The 17,218-nt window shown below is 42.9% G+C and overlaps 1 protein-coding gene across 1 annotated transcript in view; it reads right to left on the reverse strand.

Moving 5' to 3' along the window:
* Window positions 1-440: 440 nt before the first annotated feature.
* LOC110506540 (cingulin-like protein 1) overlaps window positions 441-17,218 on the reverse strand; it is a 42,983-nt gene continuing 26,205 nt past the window's right edge. The window contains exons 12-19 of the mRNA XM_021586228.2: window positions 17,047-17,217; window positions 15,074-15,235; window positions 5,970-6,059; window positions 3,640-3,723; window positions 3,286-3,410; window positions 2,840-2,948; window positions 2,587-2,750; window positions 441-2,190 (exon numbers count right to left, since the gene is read on the reverse strand). Of these exons, the coding sequence (XP_021441903.2) occupies window positions 2,049-2,190; window positions 2,587-2,750; window positions 2,840-2,948; window positions 3,286-3,410; window positions 3,640-3,723; window positions 5,970-6,059; window positions 15,074-15,235; window positions 17,047-17,217 (1,047 nt within the window). The 3' untranslated portion in view covers window positions 441-2,048. The remainder of the gene's footprint in view (window positions 2,191-2,586; window positions 2,751-2,839; window positions 2,949-3,285; window positions 3,411-3,639; window positions 3,724-5,969; window positions 6,060-15,073; window positions 15,236-17,046; window position 17,218) is intronic.

Here is a 17,218-nt window from a genome sequence, read left to right on the forward strand (position 1 = left end):
ATACCTTTAAAAATAATGTAGTCATATCTCCTAATGAAGCCTGGATTGCACCTTCTCACATATGGTGTCATCTCTTTAACACAAGGGATCAATCATGTCCTTTCCCCCTGAGACCTTGGAGGACCTGTCCTGCGGTGCTTTGGTGTCAGGTGCTGGACACAGGATCAATAGGCTTCAGCAGGAAAATACTGGCCCACTCAGCCCCCCATTAAATATGGGGGGCTGATATTGACACAGCTGCTTTGGCCAGACAATAAAATAATAAGTAGGATGAATGAGGTCACACTGAGGATCATAAAGCATTCATGCACCACTGAGGTCAATCCTTTCAACTTCCTCATACAACTAAACACTCTCCAAAGTTGCTTATTTTGTGTACCTAAATAGATTAGAAGAGACAGATGTGATCAGCAGTATGATTTACAGAGACAATAAGCATGTGAGATTAACTAAGGATAACTTTATTTCATTTTAGCAGGGTTTTTGTCTCAGCAAAGTACAGATGTGTACATACAGAGAGGTAGCGGCAGTATTTCTTCCCAACCCCCCCACTCCAAAACGCCTGGAGGAGGCACACAGCCAAAGGCCTCTTCTTCATTCCACATGGCAACAGCCTTGGACACCTTCAGAAATAATCCCTCGGACAGTGCAAATCATCACAGTGTAGCTAAACAGATCGATTGTCAATACAGCTCACCTGTAGAAAGTCCCTCATCATATAAACTTGCATAACAGAGGACAGTCCCCTCCAACAGATAATTAGATAGGCACAACAGATGCTTATAACAGGTACTGACTGTATGGTCATATAGCATATTAATATGCTCCCACAGGTGCACATAGCAAATACAAAGGTAGGCAACACAAAGATAAATGTTAATTTTACATTAGATTGACTCGTATGTCCAATATTAACACTGTTTAGTTCTTGGAGGATATACCATAAACATAAATAGCTTCTTCTCACATTGTAACATGTTTCTGGTAAAAGTCATATTTCTATGAAATACAGAGATGAATCATTTTAAACAAAAGTAAGGAATGTGTTTGTTACTATAATACAAAAAAATTGATTATTGACGATTTAAACAATAATCTCAGGAGTAACAGCGCAGTCCCAGTAGTTAGTGGAAAAGCCCAACTAAAAATACACAGTAGAACCTTGATTTGAGAACGGTGATCTAACCAGTCTTTATAAAAGTTCTACTGTATCTAATTTTAATAAAGGCAGGGTTGAATACTGCAATAAGTCAGGAGTCATAAACCTGAAAACAGAAGTGATAAAACAGAGATGTGTTCTGTAGACCACGCTAACATTATGGATGGATTACTATTCCTTATTCAGGTAAAAAAAATATACAAAAAAAGCATCTGTATAAAGAAGAATCCCTCATACAAATTTCCCTAAAAACATATTGCCCTTCATTCAGCCATTTCTTCATATATTCAAAAGTAAATAAATAGCTAATATTTCACTCAAATCAATTTAAGGCCTTACACTCTGCCTGACTTCATTACAAAATTGAATTGATATTCTAATGCACAATACAAAAATGAATGTTTCAAATGAAATTTGTTGCTATCAGACTTGATAAGCGGCTTAACATATTTGATTAAAGATATAAAATCTAGTGTGGGATTAATACATTGATACATTTCAATAAGGCATAAGAGGTTACAGAATGCTGTCCTTTAGATTGCATTACAAGGTGAATTATTGGATTCCCTTTACATCTCTTTGCTGGATCATTCATGAGATGTAAGAAGACACATGCAATGATTATCTACAAACTTAGAAATTGTGCTGATAATTAAACTATTGCTAAATTATAATCAATAATTTACAAGACATTGCAATTAATCAATAACTATTATCCAGCCATTCCCTCTCAATCTATGTACTGTAAAAGGAAAAGCAAACACACATCCCTATGCTATTTGACCGGTTTTCCAAAAGCACGTCGTGACCTGAAAGTGGTCTCTCTGAATAGGAGTCACTCCACTTGGTCCTTCTGTAGTTTTAGTAACATTCTCTTCATTGTGTTGGTTCACAAAGAGAATGTTGACAGGATGTTGTCTTGGCTAGAGGAGCGTTTATAGCCAGATGAAGAGCGGAAGTAGGTCTCTCCGTCCGTGCTGATGTCATCCTCATCATCATCGTCGTCCAGTGGAGCAGAGTTGGTCTTACGCCTTCAGGGAGGGGAAACTAGTGTTATTCTGGGTGGAGGGCTGGGTGAGGTAGTTTACACAGTATGAAAGAGTTACAGTTTGATAGAAAGTGGGCTAAAGCCTACACACATTGCATTTTACTATGTTCGTGTTAGACTACATTGCTCAGGAAGGTGTGATAAATCCCCCAGGACAGTGGTAGGGAATGTGTTCAGATCAATTATAGTGGGTTCACATAATGTGTGTGCAACTGTGAAACTTCATAAACATGTGCTTTACACTGTGGAATTTCTTGGTGCATGCTGTTAGCTTCAGCTGGCTAGAGCTGCATTATAATTAATTAGGTAAACAAATGCCAAAGCAGAATGAGCATGTTCTTAGCGTCTTCTGTTAGCCGTGTGTATTTAGCATTTTTACCTCATTTCGCTGCGCAGGGATTTGAGCTGGCTCTGGAGCTGCTCGTTGGCCTCCTGCTGTTCATCCAGGTCTCTCTGCAGCTTCTTCTTGCCGTGTTCCAGCCGGTCAATCTCCTCCTCCGCCTCGTCCATCTGCCTCTTCAGGGCCTTCAGACGCAGGTTCAGCTGCAAGAGGAACACCGAGGGTTAAAACAGCTTTGTGTGTGTGTGTGTGTGTGTGTGTGTGTATATATGTGTGTATGTTGCATCCTGACCTGGTCCTTCTGATCCTGCAGTGAGTGGTGCTCTTCATCAACTTGCATCATCATCTCCTTCACCTTTCTCTCCAGCCTCCGGTTCACCAGCTGCAGGTTGGCACGGTCCCTAGAAAACACAGCATCATGGGTAAGACTACCGATCTGCTACATGTCACATACTGTAGCAGTGCATAAAACACTCTGGAAACCACAAGTTAATTGGCCATATGCCACATACTGCATCTACACATAGTATGCAGTATAACCTAAAGAATGTAAAACTAAACTAACCAACCCAAAGAACCAAGGTTAAGTGCAATGTGACCTAATTAGAGCCAGACAGCTTATGTAATGAGTCTGTAGGCAGCACTGGTCCCTATAGCAGGACCTCTCTTCTCCCTCCAACCCCCACCCCAATCCCACCTCTCCCTAGGAACCCAAACCAACCCCAACCCTAACCATACCGCTCCTCTCCCTCCAGCCTCTCCTCCAGCTCCTGGATCCGGCTCTCCAGCTGGCTCACCAGGCCCTCCTTGTTAGACTTCTGGGAGCCCTCCTGATGGGCTATTCTACTCTTCAGGTCCTTGTTCTGTTAGAAACAGTGTGAGAAACAACTTTGATACACAGTCTTAGTTCTACTTTATTAGGTAATGTTTTGGTCAACAATAACATTTTCAGAGCAGGAGTATAGAGATGGAGACAGAGAAGGACAGATAGAAGACAGAGATTTTTTAGAGGGACTTTTTACAGATAGACTGCTGTTGTTTCCCCCCAGACAGGAAGGGAAGAAGGAGCGGGAAGAACAGGGCCGTGTGTACCTGTCTCTCCAGAGTCATCTTGTCACATTCCAGGTCCTGTCTGCCTGCCCTCTCCTGCAGGAGTTCATTCCTCATCTGCTCCACCTGTCAATCAGAGAGGAGACCTTCATCTCAATAGTTACACAACCTGAGAACACTATTATGAGAGGCTGCTCATGTGTTGGTAGGAAGAACCCTTCCTGTATGTGTAGGTGTGCAGTTGTTGTAGTGTCTTACTCAAGGTGGAAGGAGCCTTCCTGTAGCTAATTGGGGGTTTGGATATTCTTATTTCGGTTGCATTCCCCTGAACTGATCTCACGTCAGCTCTCAGTAATCTACATTCAGATAGACTCAGAGTAATAAATCAGTCATATTTAGATTAACCTATCATAGCTAGTGCTGGGAATGCACTGAAGCCTCTCAATTCCTCAGGGAGTTGAACTTCTTCCAAAAGCCAGACAGAGAAAAATGTAAATGTTAGCTTTTAAGCTTGACTATTTCTGTGAAAGATTAGAAACTGAGAATAATAAACAACTTTTGACTCAAACTTACAAACTCAAACTGTCAAACTACTTCATTGTCTCAGAGAGAAAGAGAGAATGAGAAAGAGTGAGAGAGAGCGAGAGAGACAGACAGACTAGTTCAAGAGAAGGGAATACAGATGTGGATGGGAAAAAGACAACTAATCAACAATTGTTTTTGCGAGGGAAGCTTAGTATGGGTGATATTTTATGCCAATTAGTGTGTGAAGGTGGGCTGCTCTGATGAACGATGGGCCACATAACTGGTGTGCCCAGTTCAGTGCTTGAGGGAGCTGATTCAGCAGACTGGAACATACAGCAGAAACTAATCTGCTTTGTGAGAGACGGCGGGAGGAGAGAGGAGAGATTACTCTCATTTAGACAGGAGAAGAGCACCTGGTGCCAGGAGAGACGCAGGTGTTCTTCCTACCACCCCTGGCCCCTCCCTCACTCCAAGCCATCATGGCCATGCAGACCCCACTCTCTCCGTCCCCCTCTCCCCCTGACCACCACCACCACATCCTCCTATCCTAACCTCATCTACTTCACGAGGACTGTACACCACTCCATTGTTGCCTTGGCAACTCACCTTGGCCCAGTGTTGCGGTAATGTCACTTTGTCTAGTGCTACTCTTTTCTCTGTGCCAGGAGTTTCTTGCCTTTAAGGAAATGTAAGTACTTGTTCATTCCTTTTAGGCCTCTCATACTTTGTTCAGGTCTTTACATGTTCATCCATTTCAATGTTGGAGGACTGTGCAGACTTAGCCCTTTAATCTTACTACTGCGGGACAATGAACCTGACTGTAAAATAACTAGTCCTATCTTTGTTAGACATGAAGAATGCATCATGATTGCATTGGCAGTATGTAAATCAATGAGAGCACAGTGAATTGCAGAGGTATTGCAACAGGCTAGATCCTTGGAGGTAAATGCACTTAGAACGTGTTGAATAATACAAACACATCCTAGAAGAAAAAGCTTGTTCTGTACATGAATTGTATCTGGAATAATGTCACTTCCTCATGAAAAAGCACCGGACCAACAGTCTCCTGATCTGAGTTAGCAACACTTTCTGACAACAACTCTTTCTCCAGGAAGTATGTACTCTTATCTCAATCTGAGTTTATAATGGCAACATCAGCAGGTTTATCAGAGGGGAAGGAAAGCTGCAGTGTTTAGGTCTGACTCCCTCAGGATGTGAGAACTATGATCAGCCACAAGAAATGGATTTGTCCCTGAGACGCAGTCACAGCTAAGTGAACTCCATTGCCGTAAACTTGATACGTTTGGCAGTGTGCATATTTTGGCTGAGGTGGTGCATTAAAAGGGGTATTTTGTGACTGATGCATGAAAATTGGATTGGCGCTTTTACACCGAGCAGGCAGCCTGCCAAACTGAACGATTATGCAAGATCCTCTTACATGGCAATAACCCCTCTGCTCTCTCCAGAACACAAATTAACTAGGATAGTGGGATTTTTGGGTGGCTGTTCCACACACACACGCAATGAAGAATGGCTTGGTGTGTAGGTCTGTGTGTGTGGGTATTTGAGCTGTCGATGGCGGGAGGGGATGGCAGACAAGCACAAAGAACTGATACGGGGTGTAAGCTTAGATGTCACATTATGCCAAGCTGCTCTGGAATGACTGTACTTGAAATGCTTTCTGTCTTTTGCAGATGATAATGAAGGTCATGAAGTTTAGGAGTGTGACTCCCGGTCACAATAGAGTCAGAGACAAATTGGTGAACCATGGTTAATGAATGTTAGAATGCCCCACTGACTGGAGGTCAGTTAGAGTGGTCAGTCAGGGATAGTGGTAAGGGACTCACCTGTTCTCTGCCTCGGTCTATCCTGACAATCAGCAGGTCTCCACTTTGCTTTTCTTCATCCAGATCCAGCTCCAGCTGATTGATCCTGTCCTGCAGTACACAGCATCAACATTGACATGGTAATACCAATGACATTATCATTTGACCTTGCTGTAAACATGGGGTTGCTTTTCTGAACGACAGCTTTAGATTTCCTTCTGCCGTGTTTGCCATCACAGCACTGTCAACACCAGAGGCCTGCAGTACACATGACTTGTGTCTATAACAAACTCAGGAAAGATCCCAGCTAGCACATTTGGTTCCTTGGAAGTTGTGGGATTGTATGTTTTTGATTTCACATTGGTTATGGGAAGCTATACATTTCCTGACCGATAAAACTGAACGTTTTATTTAAACGTTTTGAGAACAGAAGTAAAAATGTTGCCTTTTCTGGGAACGTGCATTTTTTGGTTGCAGGGAGGTTCTGAGAATGTTTTATTCTGGTTCCTTGAATTTTTTCCTGGGAGGTTTTATTAACGGTCTGAGAACAGAATTTATAGGTTATTTGAAGGTTTTTAAATAATTTCATAAAAATGTTGACTGAATTATTTAATAAGACTTTTAATAACACTGACATCTTATTTTGCTTTAACTCTTTAGCACAGATAGGACACATAGAAATGAATTTCCTTAGACATTAATCATGCAAACACATTTATTTTTTATTGTGACACGGCATCAGTGAGATTCAAACCTATAAATTGTTGCATCCCCAGTTAAAGGAAGGATGTTCTTTTTAGTTATTGCAAAGAGAAACTCGACAGTATAAAGCATTAACATCATGGAAACGGTTTATTTCCAACATGACAACAGATACAACATAGCCAGTTGAGTGAGGGCCTGCCAATTAAGCTATGCGCATCCAATCAGATACATTCTTCCGATATCACGCACTGAACATGTGCATACCATTTTAACCAGAAGCAACATGTTATTATGCACATCGCTCAAACACTACACTTCAACTAGTTGAGAACCTTACTCTTGTCACGCCCTGACCGTAGATTGTTTTATATGTTTATATTTTTTGTTTGGTCAGGGTGTGATGTGGGTGGGTATTCTAGCCTAGGTTTTGCATTTCTATGTTTTGGCCGGGTATGGTTCTCAATCAGGGACAGCTGTCTTTCGTTGTCTCTGATTGAGAACCATACTTAGGTAGCCTGTTTTCCCACTGTTAGTTGTGGGTGGTTATTTTCGTGTTTAGTGTTGGTTGCACATTGCAGAACTGTTTCGGCTATGTTTGTGTTATTTTGTATTCAGTGTTCAGTCAGTTGAGCTAATAAAGATGAACACGTACCCCGCTGCATTTTGGTCCAATGACTCCTCTTCTTCTTCCGACGAAAGCCGTGACAACTCTCTTATTTTAACTTTAACAACGTTTATTTTAACAACTCCTAAGTACATAACCAATTTACTGCGTTAACATTCCAGGATTCTTCAAAACAAGTTGTTACACATTTCTTTGTTAAAAAATAAAATAAAATTATTCCCAGTAGTCCTTTTACAAGTCCAGGTTCTGTGGTGGGCGTTTGTTACGGACAGGACGGGGTCTCAGAACAACATTCTGAGGCTTCCACCAAGGCGCATCTCAACTGTTTCAGCAGCTGTGCTCTGAGGCACATTGATCGCATTGTCCATATCAATGTCATCAACATCATAGTTCTAAGATCCTCCTACATAAAGAGAACCATCTCCCTGTGCAAGAGCATCACCTTGTCTCCTTGGCTTGATGTTCAACATCTGATTCACGTCTTTTCACACAGTTACCCTCAACATTAACCATGTATGTAGCAAGAACCAGAACCTTAGTTATCAAACCATTCAACCATATTTCCCCTCCCCTGTAATTCTTTACCAAGACCTCTTGAAAAACAGAGAAGGATCTGACCTTCTGTGGTTTGCCACTGACCCCTCAGTCTGTTCACTCGGCGAGAACTATGGTTTAATCAGGGACAGTCGTGTACAAACCTGTCTCTTTAAGAACAGCTCTGCTGGCGTTTTGCGTGTTCTAGTATGTGGTGTGTTGTGGTAGCCATATAGGAAGTTAGCAACACAATACTGTAACGTCATACCACCTACTGCTCTGTTCTTAGCTAGCGACTTCTTAAGATTTTGCACTAGCCTTTCAGCTAACCCATTTGAAGCTGGGTGATATGCAGGTGGCGTGGTATGCTTGATGCCATTCAATTTTAAGTACGTTTTCATTTCACAGGAAGTGAATTGTGGGCCATTATCTGTGACTACTTCCTGGGGCAGACCATAGGAAGCAAACAGATTTCTGAGTACCTCAACAGTTTTAGCTGAAGTAGTACTCTGCATGTGTACAATTTCTGGCCATTTAGCATAAGCATCCATAACAATCAAAAACAATTGCTTGTGGTCTTCTGCAAGGTCTAAGTGAATTCTCTCCCATTGACCTGATGCCCATTGCCATGTACTGGCAATTTCGCAGGCATGCTACACTTCTGCTTGCATATGTCACAGAGACTTACTTCAGTTTCAATATTTTCATCAAGAGTGGGCCACCAGAGAAGACTTCTAGCTAAGGATTTCATCTTAACTACACCCCAATCACTCATGTAGTTCTGCCAATAGTCTGCTTTGCAGGCTTTGTGGAATCACCACCCTGAAACCCCAAAGAATACATACTGCTTAACCATTTTCACTCTATACACTGGATTTGGTGTAGGACCCCTACAATCACCCAGTTGGAGTCTGGACAACGCATCTGCATTACCATGCTGCCATGTTTCTAAAATAAAAGACCATCGCTGCATTCTAGCTGCTGCAAGTGTTGGGACACCTGTCTTAGGACCAAGAATCATAAGAAGAGGCTTATGGTCTGTCAGCATGGTACATTTCCTACCATACAGATACTCATGAAATTTCATGAAACTCCAAACACCAGTCCTATTGCTACTTTCTCTATTTGAGAATAGTTCCTTTCTGTTTGGGAAGCATCCTATAGGCAATTGCTATAGGTTTCTCAGAACCATCCTTCATTTAGTGAGAAATCACAGCACCTACACCTACCACTGAAGCATTACAGGCTAGTATGAGCTGTAGCTCCGGGTTGTAGTGAGCTAACACCTGGCTAGTAAGTAAACTCAGCAAAAAAAGAAACATCCTCTCACTGTCAACTGTGTTTATTTTCAGCAAACTTAACATGTGTAAATATTTGTATGAACATAACAAGATTCAACAACTGAGACATAAACTGAACAAGTTCCACAGACATGCAACTAACAGAAATTGAAAAATGTGTCCCTGAACAAAGGGGAGGTCAAAATCAAAAGTAACAGTCAGTATCTGGTGTGGCCACCAGCTGCATTAAGTACTGTAGTGCATCTCCTCATGGACTGCACCAGATATGCCAGTTCTTGCTGTGAGATGTTAACCCACCCTTCCACCAAGGCACATGCAAGTTCCCGGACATTTCTGGTGGGAATGGCCCTCACCCTCACCCACCCCAACAGGTCCCAGACGTGCTCAATGGGATTAAGATCCGGGCTCTTTGCTGGCCATGGCAGAACACTGACATTCCTGACTTGCAGGAAATCACGCACAGAACGAGCAGTATGGCTGGTGGCATTGTCATGCTGGAGGGTCATGTCAGAATGAGCCTGCAGGAAGGGTACCACACAAGGGAGGAGGATGTCTTCCCTGTAATGCACAGCGTTGAGATTGCCTGCAATGACAACAAGCTCAGTCAGATGATGCTGTGACACACCGCCCCAGACCATGACGGACCCTCCACCTCCAAATCGATCCCGCTCCAGAGTACAGGCCTTGGTGTAACGCTCATTCCTTCGACAATAAACGCAAATCCGACCATCACCCCTGGTGAGACAAAACCGCGACTCATCAGTGAAGAGCACTTTTTGACAGTCCTGTCTGGTCCAGTGACGGTGGGTTTGTGCCCATAGGCAAAGTTGTTGCCGGTGATGTCTGGTGAGGACCTGCCTTACAACAGGCCTACAAGCCCTCAGTCCAGCCTCTCTCAGCCTCTTGCAGACAGTCTGAGCACTGATGGAGGGATTGTGCGTTCCTGGTGTAACTCGGGCAGTTGTTGTTGCCATCCTGTACCTGTCCCGCAGGTGTGATGTTCGGATGTACCGATCCTGTGCCGGTGTGGTTACACGTTGTCTGCCACTGCGAGGACGATCAGCTGTCCATCCTGTCTCCCAATAGTGCTGTCTTAGGCATCTCACAGTACAGACATTGCAATTTATTGCCCTGGCCACATCTGCAGTCCTCATGCCTCCTTGCAGCATGCCTAAGGCATATTCACGCAGATGAGCAGGGACCCTGGGCGTCTTTCTTTTGGTGTTTTTTAGAAAGGCCTCTTCAGTGTCCAAAGTTTTCATAACTGTGACTTTAATTGCCTACCATCTGTAAGCTGTTAGTGTCTTAATGACCGTTCCACAGGCGCATGTTCATAAATGTTTTATGGTTCATTGAACAAGCATGGAAAACAGTGTTTAAACACTTTACAATGAAGATCTGTGAAGTTTTTTGGATTTTTACGAATTATCTTTGAAAGACAGGGTCCTGATAAAGGGACGTTTCTTTTTTTGCTGAGTTTAGATGTCTCTTAGCTTCCTCAAAAGTACTTTGGCTTTTCTGTGACCATTCCCATTTGACACCTTTCTGCAGTTGAGCGGTCACAGCCTTAATTATGGTAGACAGATTTTGAATTAATTTTCCATAATAGTTAAGTAACAAAAGAAAAGACCTGAGCTCAGTGGTGTTTGTAGGAATGTGAGCCTAATAGCTTCAGTTGTCTGTTTCATGGGGTGCATCCCCTCTGCATCTATCACATGACCTAGATAGGCTATGCTGTTCTGGAAGAAATAATCTTTTAACCTTCAGATTTCAGTCTTTTTAGCACTTCTTCAAGATTTCTCATGTGCTCTACTGTGTTACGCCATGTGATAAGTATATCATCAAGATAGTAGATTACCCCATTTATACCTTGTAGGATCAGATCCATTATTTTCTGAAAAATAGCTGGAGCACAGGCAACACCATAAGGAAGCATGTTGACCTTAAACAACCCCTTATGCATATTCATGGTGAGATAGTGCTTAGAGCTCTCCTCTAGTTGTACTGGATGGTATGCCTGTGACAAATCCAGCTTTGTGAACTTCTCACCCCGTCAGCTTGGTGAATGAGTCCTGCGTTTTTGGTAACGGATACTGATCTACTTCCAGCCACGGATTGATAGTTACCTGTATTGTCTGTTTTCAGTATACACACAATTGGAGCTGCCCATTCAGTGTAGTTAACTAGAGTAAGGACCCCTTCTGACTCCAATTTGACAAGCTGTTTTTCAACAGCTTCTCTAAGTGCAGAGATTTTCCCTCTTAGAACTTGTGACTCTTTACTGTACGTTTTTAAACACAAAGTTTGCAGGTGTTATGTTCCCCAGTTTCCGTGTTGTTGTGTGTTTGTACAGTTGAAGTCAGAAGTTTACATACACTTAGGTTGGAGACATTAAAACTCGTTTTTCAACAACTCCACAAATGTCTTGTTAACAAACTATAGTTTTGGCAAGTCGGTTAGGTCCATCTACTTGTGCATGACACAAGAAATGTTTCCAACAATTGTTTAGAGACAGATTATTTCACTTATAATTCACTGTATCACAATTCCAGTGGGTCAGAAGTTTACATACACTAAGTTGACTGTGCCTTTAAACAGCTTGTAAAATTCCATAAAATGATGCCATGGCTTTAGAAGCTTCTGATAGGCTAATTGACATAATTTGAGTCAATTGGAGGTGTACCTGTGGATGTATTTCAAGGCCTACCTTCAAACTCAGTGCCTCTTTGCTTGACATCATGGGAAAATTAAATGAAAACAGCCAAGACCTCCACAAGTCTGGTTCATCCTTGGGAGCAATTTCCAAACGCCTGAAGGTACCACGTTCATCTGTACAAACAATAGTACACAAGTATGAACACGATGGGACCACGCAGCCGTCATACCGCTCAGGAAGGAGACGCGTTCTGTCTCCTAGAGAGTGCGAATCAATCCCAGAATCGCAGAACAACAGCAAAGGACCTTGTGATTATGCTGGAGGAAACAGGTACAAAAGTATCTATATCCACAGTAAAACAAGTCCTATATCGACATAACCTGAAAGGCCGCTCAGTAAGGAAGAAGCCACTGCTCCAAAACCGCCATAAAAAAGCCAGACTACAGTTTGCAACTGCACATGGGGACAAAGATCATACTTTTTGGAGAAATGTCCTCTGGTCTGATGAAACAAAAATAGAACTGTTTGGCCATAATGACCATCGTTATGTTTGGAGGGAAAAGAGGGAGGCTTGCAAGCCAAGGAACACAATCCCAACCGTGAAGCACGTATTTTGGTTAGTGCGCCAGGTGGTGCTAAGAATAGGTAACCAGTGGGTAGGCAGGTAAGGTAGGAGAGGGAACATGAACTTTTCTTTGGTTCCATCCAGCCCCTTTTCCCCACCTTACCGTGTGAAGGAAGAATAAATTCCTTGTAAACGGTAATATTCTTTGCCTCTGTCATCCGCACTTACAATCACGTACCTTTTTTCCCCACTCCACGGGGAGTTGAGTTGTAGCCGGGTGTTGCGTTCCCTCAAAGGTGTATGTAACAGCAGGGCTCAATTTCACCTTCTTGAACCTGCGGTTATACAACCTCTATCATAGAAACTGCTGCACCTGTATCAACTTCCATTTTGGGTCTCACATCTACCCTTACATACACAGTACGGTTTAGTAATATCTTTACCTGTATTTAATGCAAACAGTTCAATTCCTTTTACGTTACCCAACTCAGTCAGTGGCAAACAGCTGATGTCCCTTTATCAGATGTCTGGCTCATGTGAGTTGTAATGCTCATCTCTGTTGCAATGACGTTCTTGCCTCTCTCTCGCTGGTGTTCGTTGCCCTGGTGCTGATCATCGTTGCGCCTCTAGTCTTCCTGCACTCGAAGTAAGGAGGCCTCTCTCTCCGTAGCATCCAGGTGCTTGTTCCATTTAGTTTGCTTCGTCATTTGTTTTCTCACTTGACACTCCCGACATGCCCTGGCTATGTGTTCTTCTTGCACTCCCGACATGCCCTGGCTATGTGTTCTTCTTGCACTCCCGACATGCCCTGGCTATGTGTTCTTCTTGCACTCCCGACATGCCCTGGCTATGTGTTCTTCTTGCACTCCCGACATGCCCTGGCTATGTGTTCTTCTTGCACTCCCGACATGCCCTGGCTATGTGTTCTTCTTGCACTCCCGACATGCCCTGGCTATGTGTTCTTCTTGCACTCCCGACATGCCCTGGCTATGTGTTCTTCTTGCACTCCCGACATGCCCTGGCTATGTGTTCTTATTGCACTCCCGACATGCCCTGGCTATGTGTTCTTATTGCACTCCCGACATGCCCTGGCTATGTGTTCTTCTTGCACTCCCGACATGCCCTGGCTATGTGTTCTTCTTGCACTCCCGACATGCCCTGGCTATGTGTTCTTCTTGCACTCCCGACATGCCCTGGCTATGTGTTCTTCTTGCACTCCCGACATGCCCTGGCTATGTGTTCTTCTTGCACTCCCGACACTCAATCCTTGTAGCGGCACTCATTTGGCTTGTGCCCTTTTCCCGCGCAATGGTAACATGGTTTACCTTCGCGACTGCATTTGCTTTAAAAGTATTTTGTGAGAACTGCTGTGCACTTTCTTTAATTCAAAAGTATTTTGTGTGATCTACGTTTAGTAAACAGTTTCTCAGCTCTGCATTTTAAACACCGCACACATCTATCACGTAATGACTCAAACTGACAAAATTTACATGTGGCTAATGCTTTTCTTAAACTAGCCAAGTACTCACTAATAGACTCTCCCTTGAGTTGACTCCTTGACTGAAACTTTCATCTTTCAGTAATTAAATTTGTCCTCGGTACGTAGTGACTTTTCAACAGTGTGACCGACAATCACTTTTTTTCTCACTTGGTTTCTGTGGAGCACAAGTCCATTAACAAATTGAGACTTTCTGCCAAGAATAAGAAAAATGGCTTTTGACTTATCCTGGTACTTGAGCCCATTAACTTCAAATCTGTTCGACACTTTCCTCAGTGAAAATCCTCGGCCTTGCCGAACATCATCGTCGGTGCTAGCTTTTCTACACAGACTGTCTCGACGGAGCTTGCACTTTCTTGCTCGCTCTGTTCTCCTTCAGACAAAAACTCGTACCTTGTTGCCAATCTGTTGCATCCCCGGTTAAAGGAAGCAGATTATTTTTAGTTATTGCAAAGAGAAACTTGACAGTATAAAACATTAACATCATGAAGACGGTTTATTTCTAACATGACAGCGGATACAACATAGCCGGTTCCAAGGTGAGTTCATCTGCACCCGCTCAAAGGTTGCACACTTGAATACCCTGGCCAACAACCAATGAGGGCCTGCCAATTAAACTAGGCGCATCCAATCAGATCCATATTTCCAATATCACACACTGAACACGTGCACACCATTTTAACCAGATGTGCATAATAACATGCTCCTTATCTCTCAAACTACAATCTTATGTTCTCTATCCATGGAATTAGTCCACTCAACAAGTACTGTTCTTTGAACTATTTAAGAACATGCCCAATGTCAAACCAGTTGGAGAATGTTCCTAGAACATTACAAAAAATGTTATTGAATGTAACCATGTTTGAACTTTTAGGAAACATTCTGTTCAAGTAATGAAATCCCAAGAAAATGTTATTTTGTCAAATTCCTTAAATATGCCAGGAATGTTCTAAAACCAAGTAACTATCTTGCACCATTCCCAGAAAGTTGTTGTATGCAAAATAACCATAGGACAACGCTGCTCTCACCAAGCTCTAAGAAACATATGGTTCTCAGAACGTTATGTGCTAGCTGGGAACTGTTCCTTTCTCAGGACTGGAGTACAAACAAACAGAGACGAAATGGAAGGACTAGCATACACTGACTGAAGACTCAAAGATAACCAATTAATACAGCCCAAAAAGTCTCCATGAACACATGTATAGTTTAGAGACAATGTGAAATGAATAATTAAGAAATACCTCCATGAGTTTGACCTGTCGGATTTTGTCATCCTTGGAGTGGGCTTTGGTCTCTGCCTCCACCTCCAGGTCATAGACTTTCTGCTCCAGGGCCTTCTCCTTGAGCACCGAATCATCCCTCTCCCTCTTACACTGCCTCAGGTCTTCCTCCACATGGCTCAGCTGCAGGACACACACCACACATACTTTTAAAACAGAATGGGAATGGAAAACAAGTTTTGTGAATGCCTCCTACTCATTTACCAGTACACCTGTCACGTTCTGACCATCGTTCGTGTGTGTTTTCCTTGTTTTAGTGTCTTGTTTGTCTATTTCTATGTCTGGCCTGATATGGTTCTCAATCAGAGGCAGGTGTTAGTCATTGTCTCTGATTGGGAACCATATTTAGATAGCCTGGGTTTCACTGTGTGTTTGTGGGTGATTGTCCTTTGTGTTTAGTTTGCACCAGTTTAGGCTGTTTCGGTTTTCACATTACGTTTATTGTTTTTGTACAGTTCATGTTTCATCATTGTTAAATAAACATGGATCGCAATAGCCACGCTGCATTTTGGTCCGACTCTCCTTCTACCGAAGAAAGCCGTTACAACACCACAGCGAACAATAAACCACACGTGTCATACTGTTACAGTAACATCCATACCTGTCATGCATGCTTTAGCAATGCAATTTCAGCAGTGGCCACAAGATGCCATCTGTTCCTTTAACAATAGTGACTTAAGAGAAACTTTCACAAACACTAGCCTGGTGAGTGGAGAAGATGAAAGAAGAAAATACATTTGTCTTTAGCAGGTCTTAATAGGCATGCTTATAAGATGGATGTCGGGGGTTGGGACAGACTGGAGATCTGAAGCAGATGAAACAGTGACCTCATCACCAGGCTTTAGAGGAGTGTGTCGGTCGGGAGGAGGATGTGGGGTCAGTCATTCCTGCTCTCACAACAATGACACTACATCCCCCTCTTCCTGTAGACCAGCTGGACAAAGATACATTAGCCTATCCCATCTGTGCATATACATTACACTGGGTAGACTACAACACAAAGATGAACCATTAGCAGCAAGTCCTCTCTCTTCTGTAAAACGGACACATTTCTATGGAAAAAGTGAGCATGTTATGGCTCACAATTCCAATGGTGTTTGAACTGTGTTGGACTGAGTCTGGCCACCTGTCTTTAACCTACTGTAGGAAATAGGTTTTCTTTAATGACATTCTGCAGGGGTTAGTAACTCAGACACACAATGAGGGAGGACATTATTAGATCAAATAAACAATGCTTATCCCATATTCAACAAAAACATTCCAAAAATTCCAAAGTGTTTAGTAGGTCAAACCATACCCAATGAGCAGTGGCCCTGGGTTATAACAACATTATGTGGTGCAGATCACAGCTACTAAGGAGTTATAGCTAGATTGTGAAAATGAACCACAGTAATTGGAAAAATATTAGCTGGAGAAATCCTAAATGAGGCAAAATGCCATGAAGAACTTAACAGAGGCTCAATCCAAATTCCATAAGCCTACCTAGCTACAACTCCCTTAATGTATGAGAACAATGGATGTAATGTAAGATAGTCACAGCTAATAATTTGATATTGTTCAATTAAAAGAGGTTCATAAATTCCTCCTAGTGTCTGAAGTTCTAGATTGCTAAAACATTCTGATGCTTCACCAATAGAAAAACAATGAGATTTATTTTACCACCCTCCACAACTCCAACTCTTCATGCTAAACCACAGATATCTATGAAAATATACATTATCTAACCTCTTTAACCCTGTAATACCACCAGGCCACCAGGCATCTACAGCTGTGGCCTTCTGGTCCAGTTCAGGGCAAAGGGGAAGTATAAGAGGGGAGAGGACACATTCCAAAGCCATGACCTCACTGTACAGACCCTGAGTGGGGGTTTACAACACACTGAGTCAGGACAATGGGTCATCCTCCATTGTCATGGGGAGCACTGGCCAACCCACCTCCTCCTGTAGGGACTTAGAAGCCAGACGAGACTTGTCCAGCTCCACACCCCGTTCCCTCAGCTGCCTCTGAAGCTCAGCCAGCTCCCGACGGTTCTTCTCCTTGTACACGTCTATCTGCTCCTGCAGCTCCTGGGTGGACGACTGAGAGGCCTCCACGATCTCACTCATC

Source organism: Oncorhynchus mykiss, chromosome 26 (genome assembly GCF_013265735.2).
Source record: "Oncorhynchus mykiss isolate Arlee chromosome 26, USDA_OmykA_1.1, whole genome shotgun sequence".
In the NCBI taxonomy this organism is placed as follows: Eukaryota; Metazoa; Chordata; class Actinopteri; order Salmoniformes; family Salmonidae; genus Oncorhynchus; species Oncorhynchus mykiss.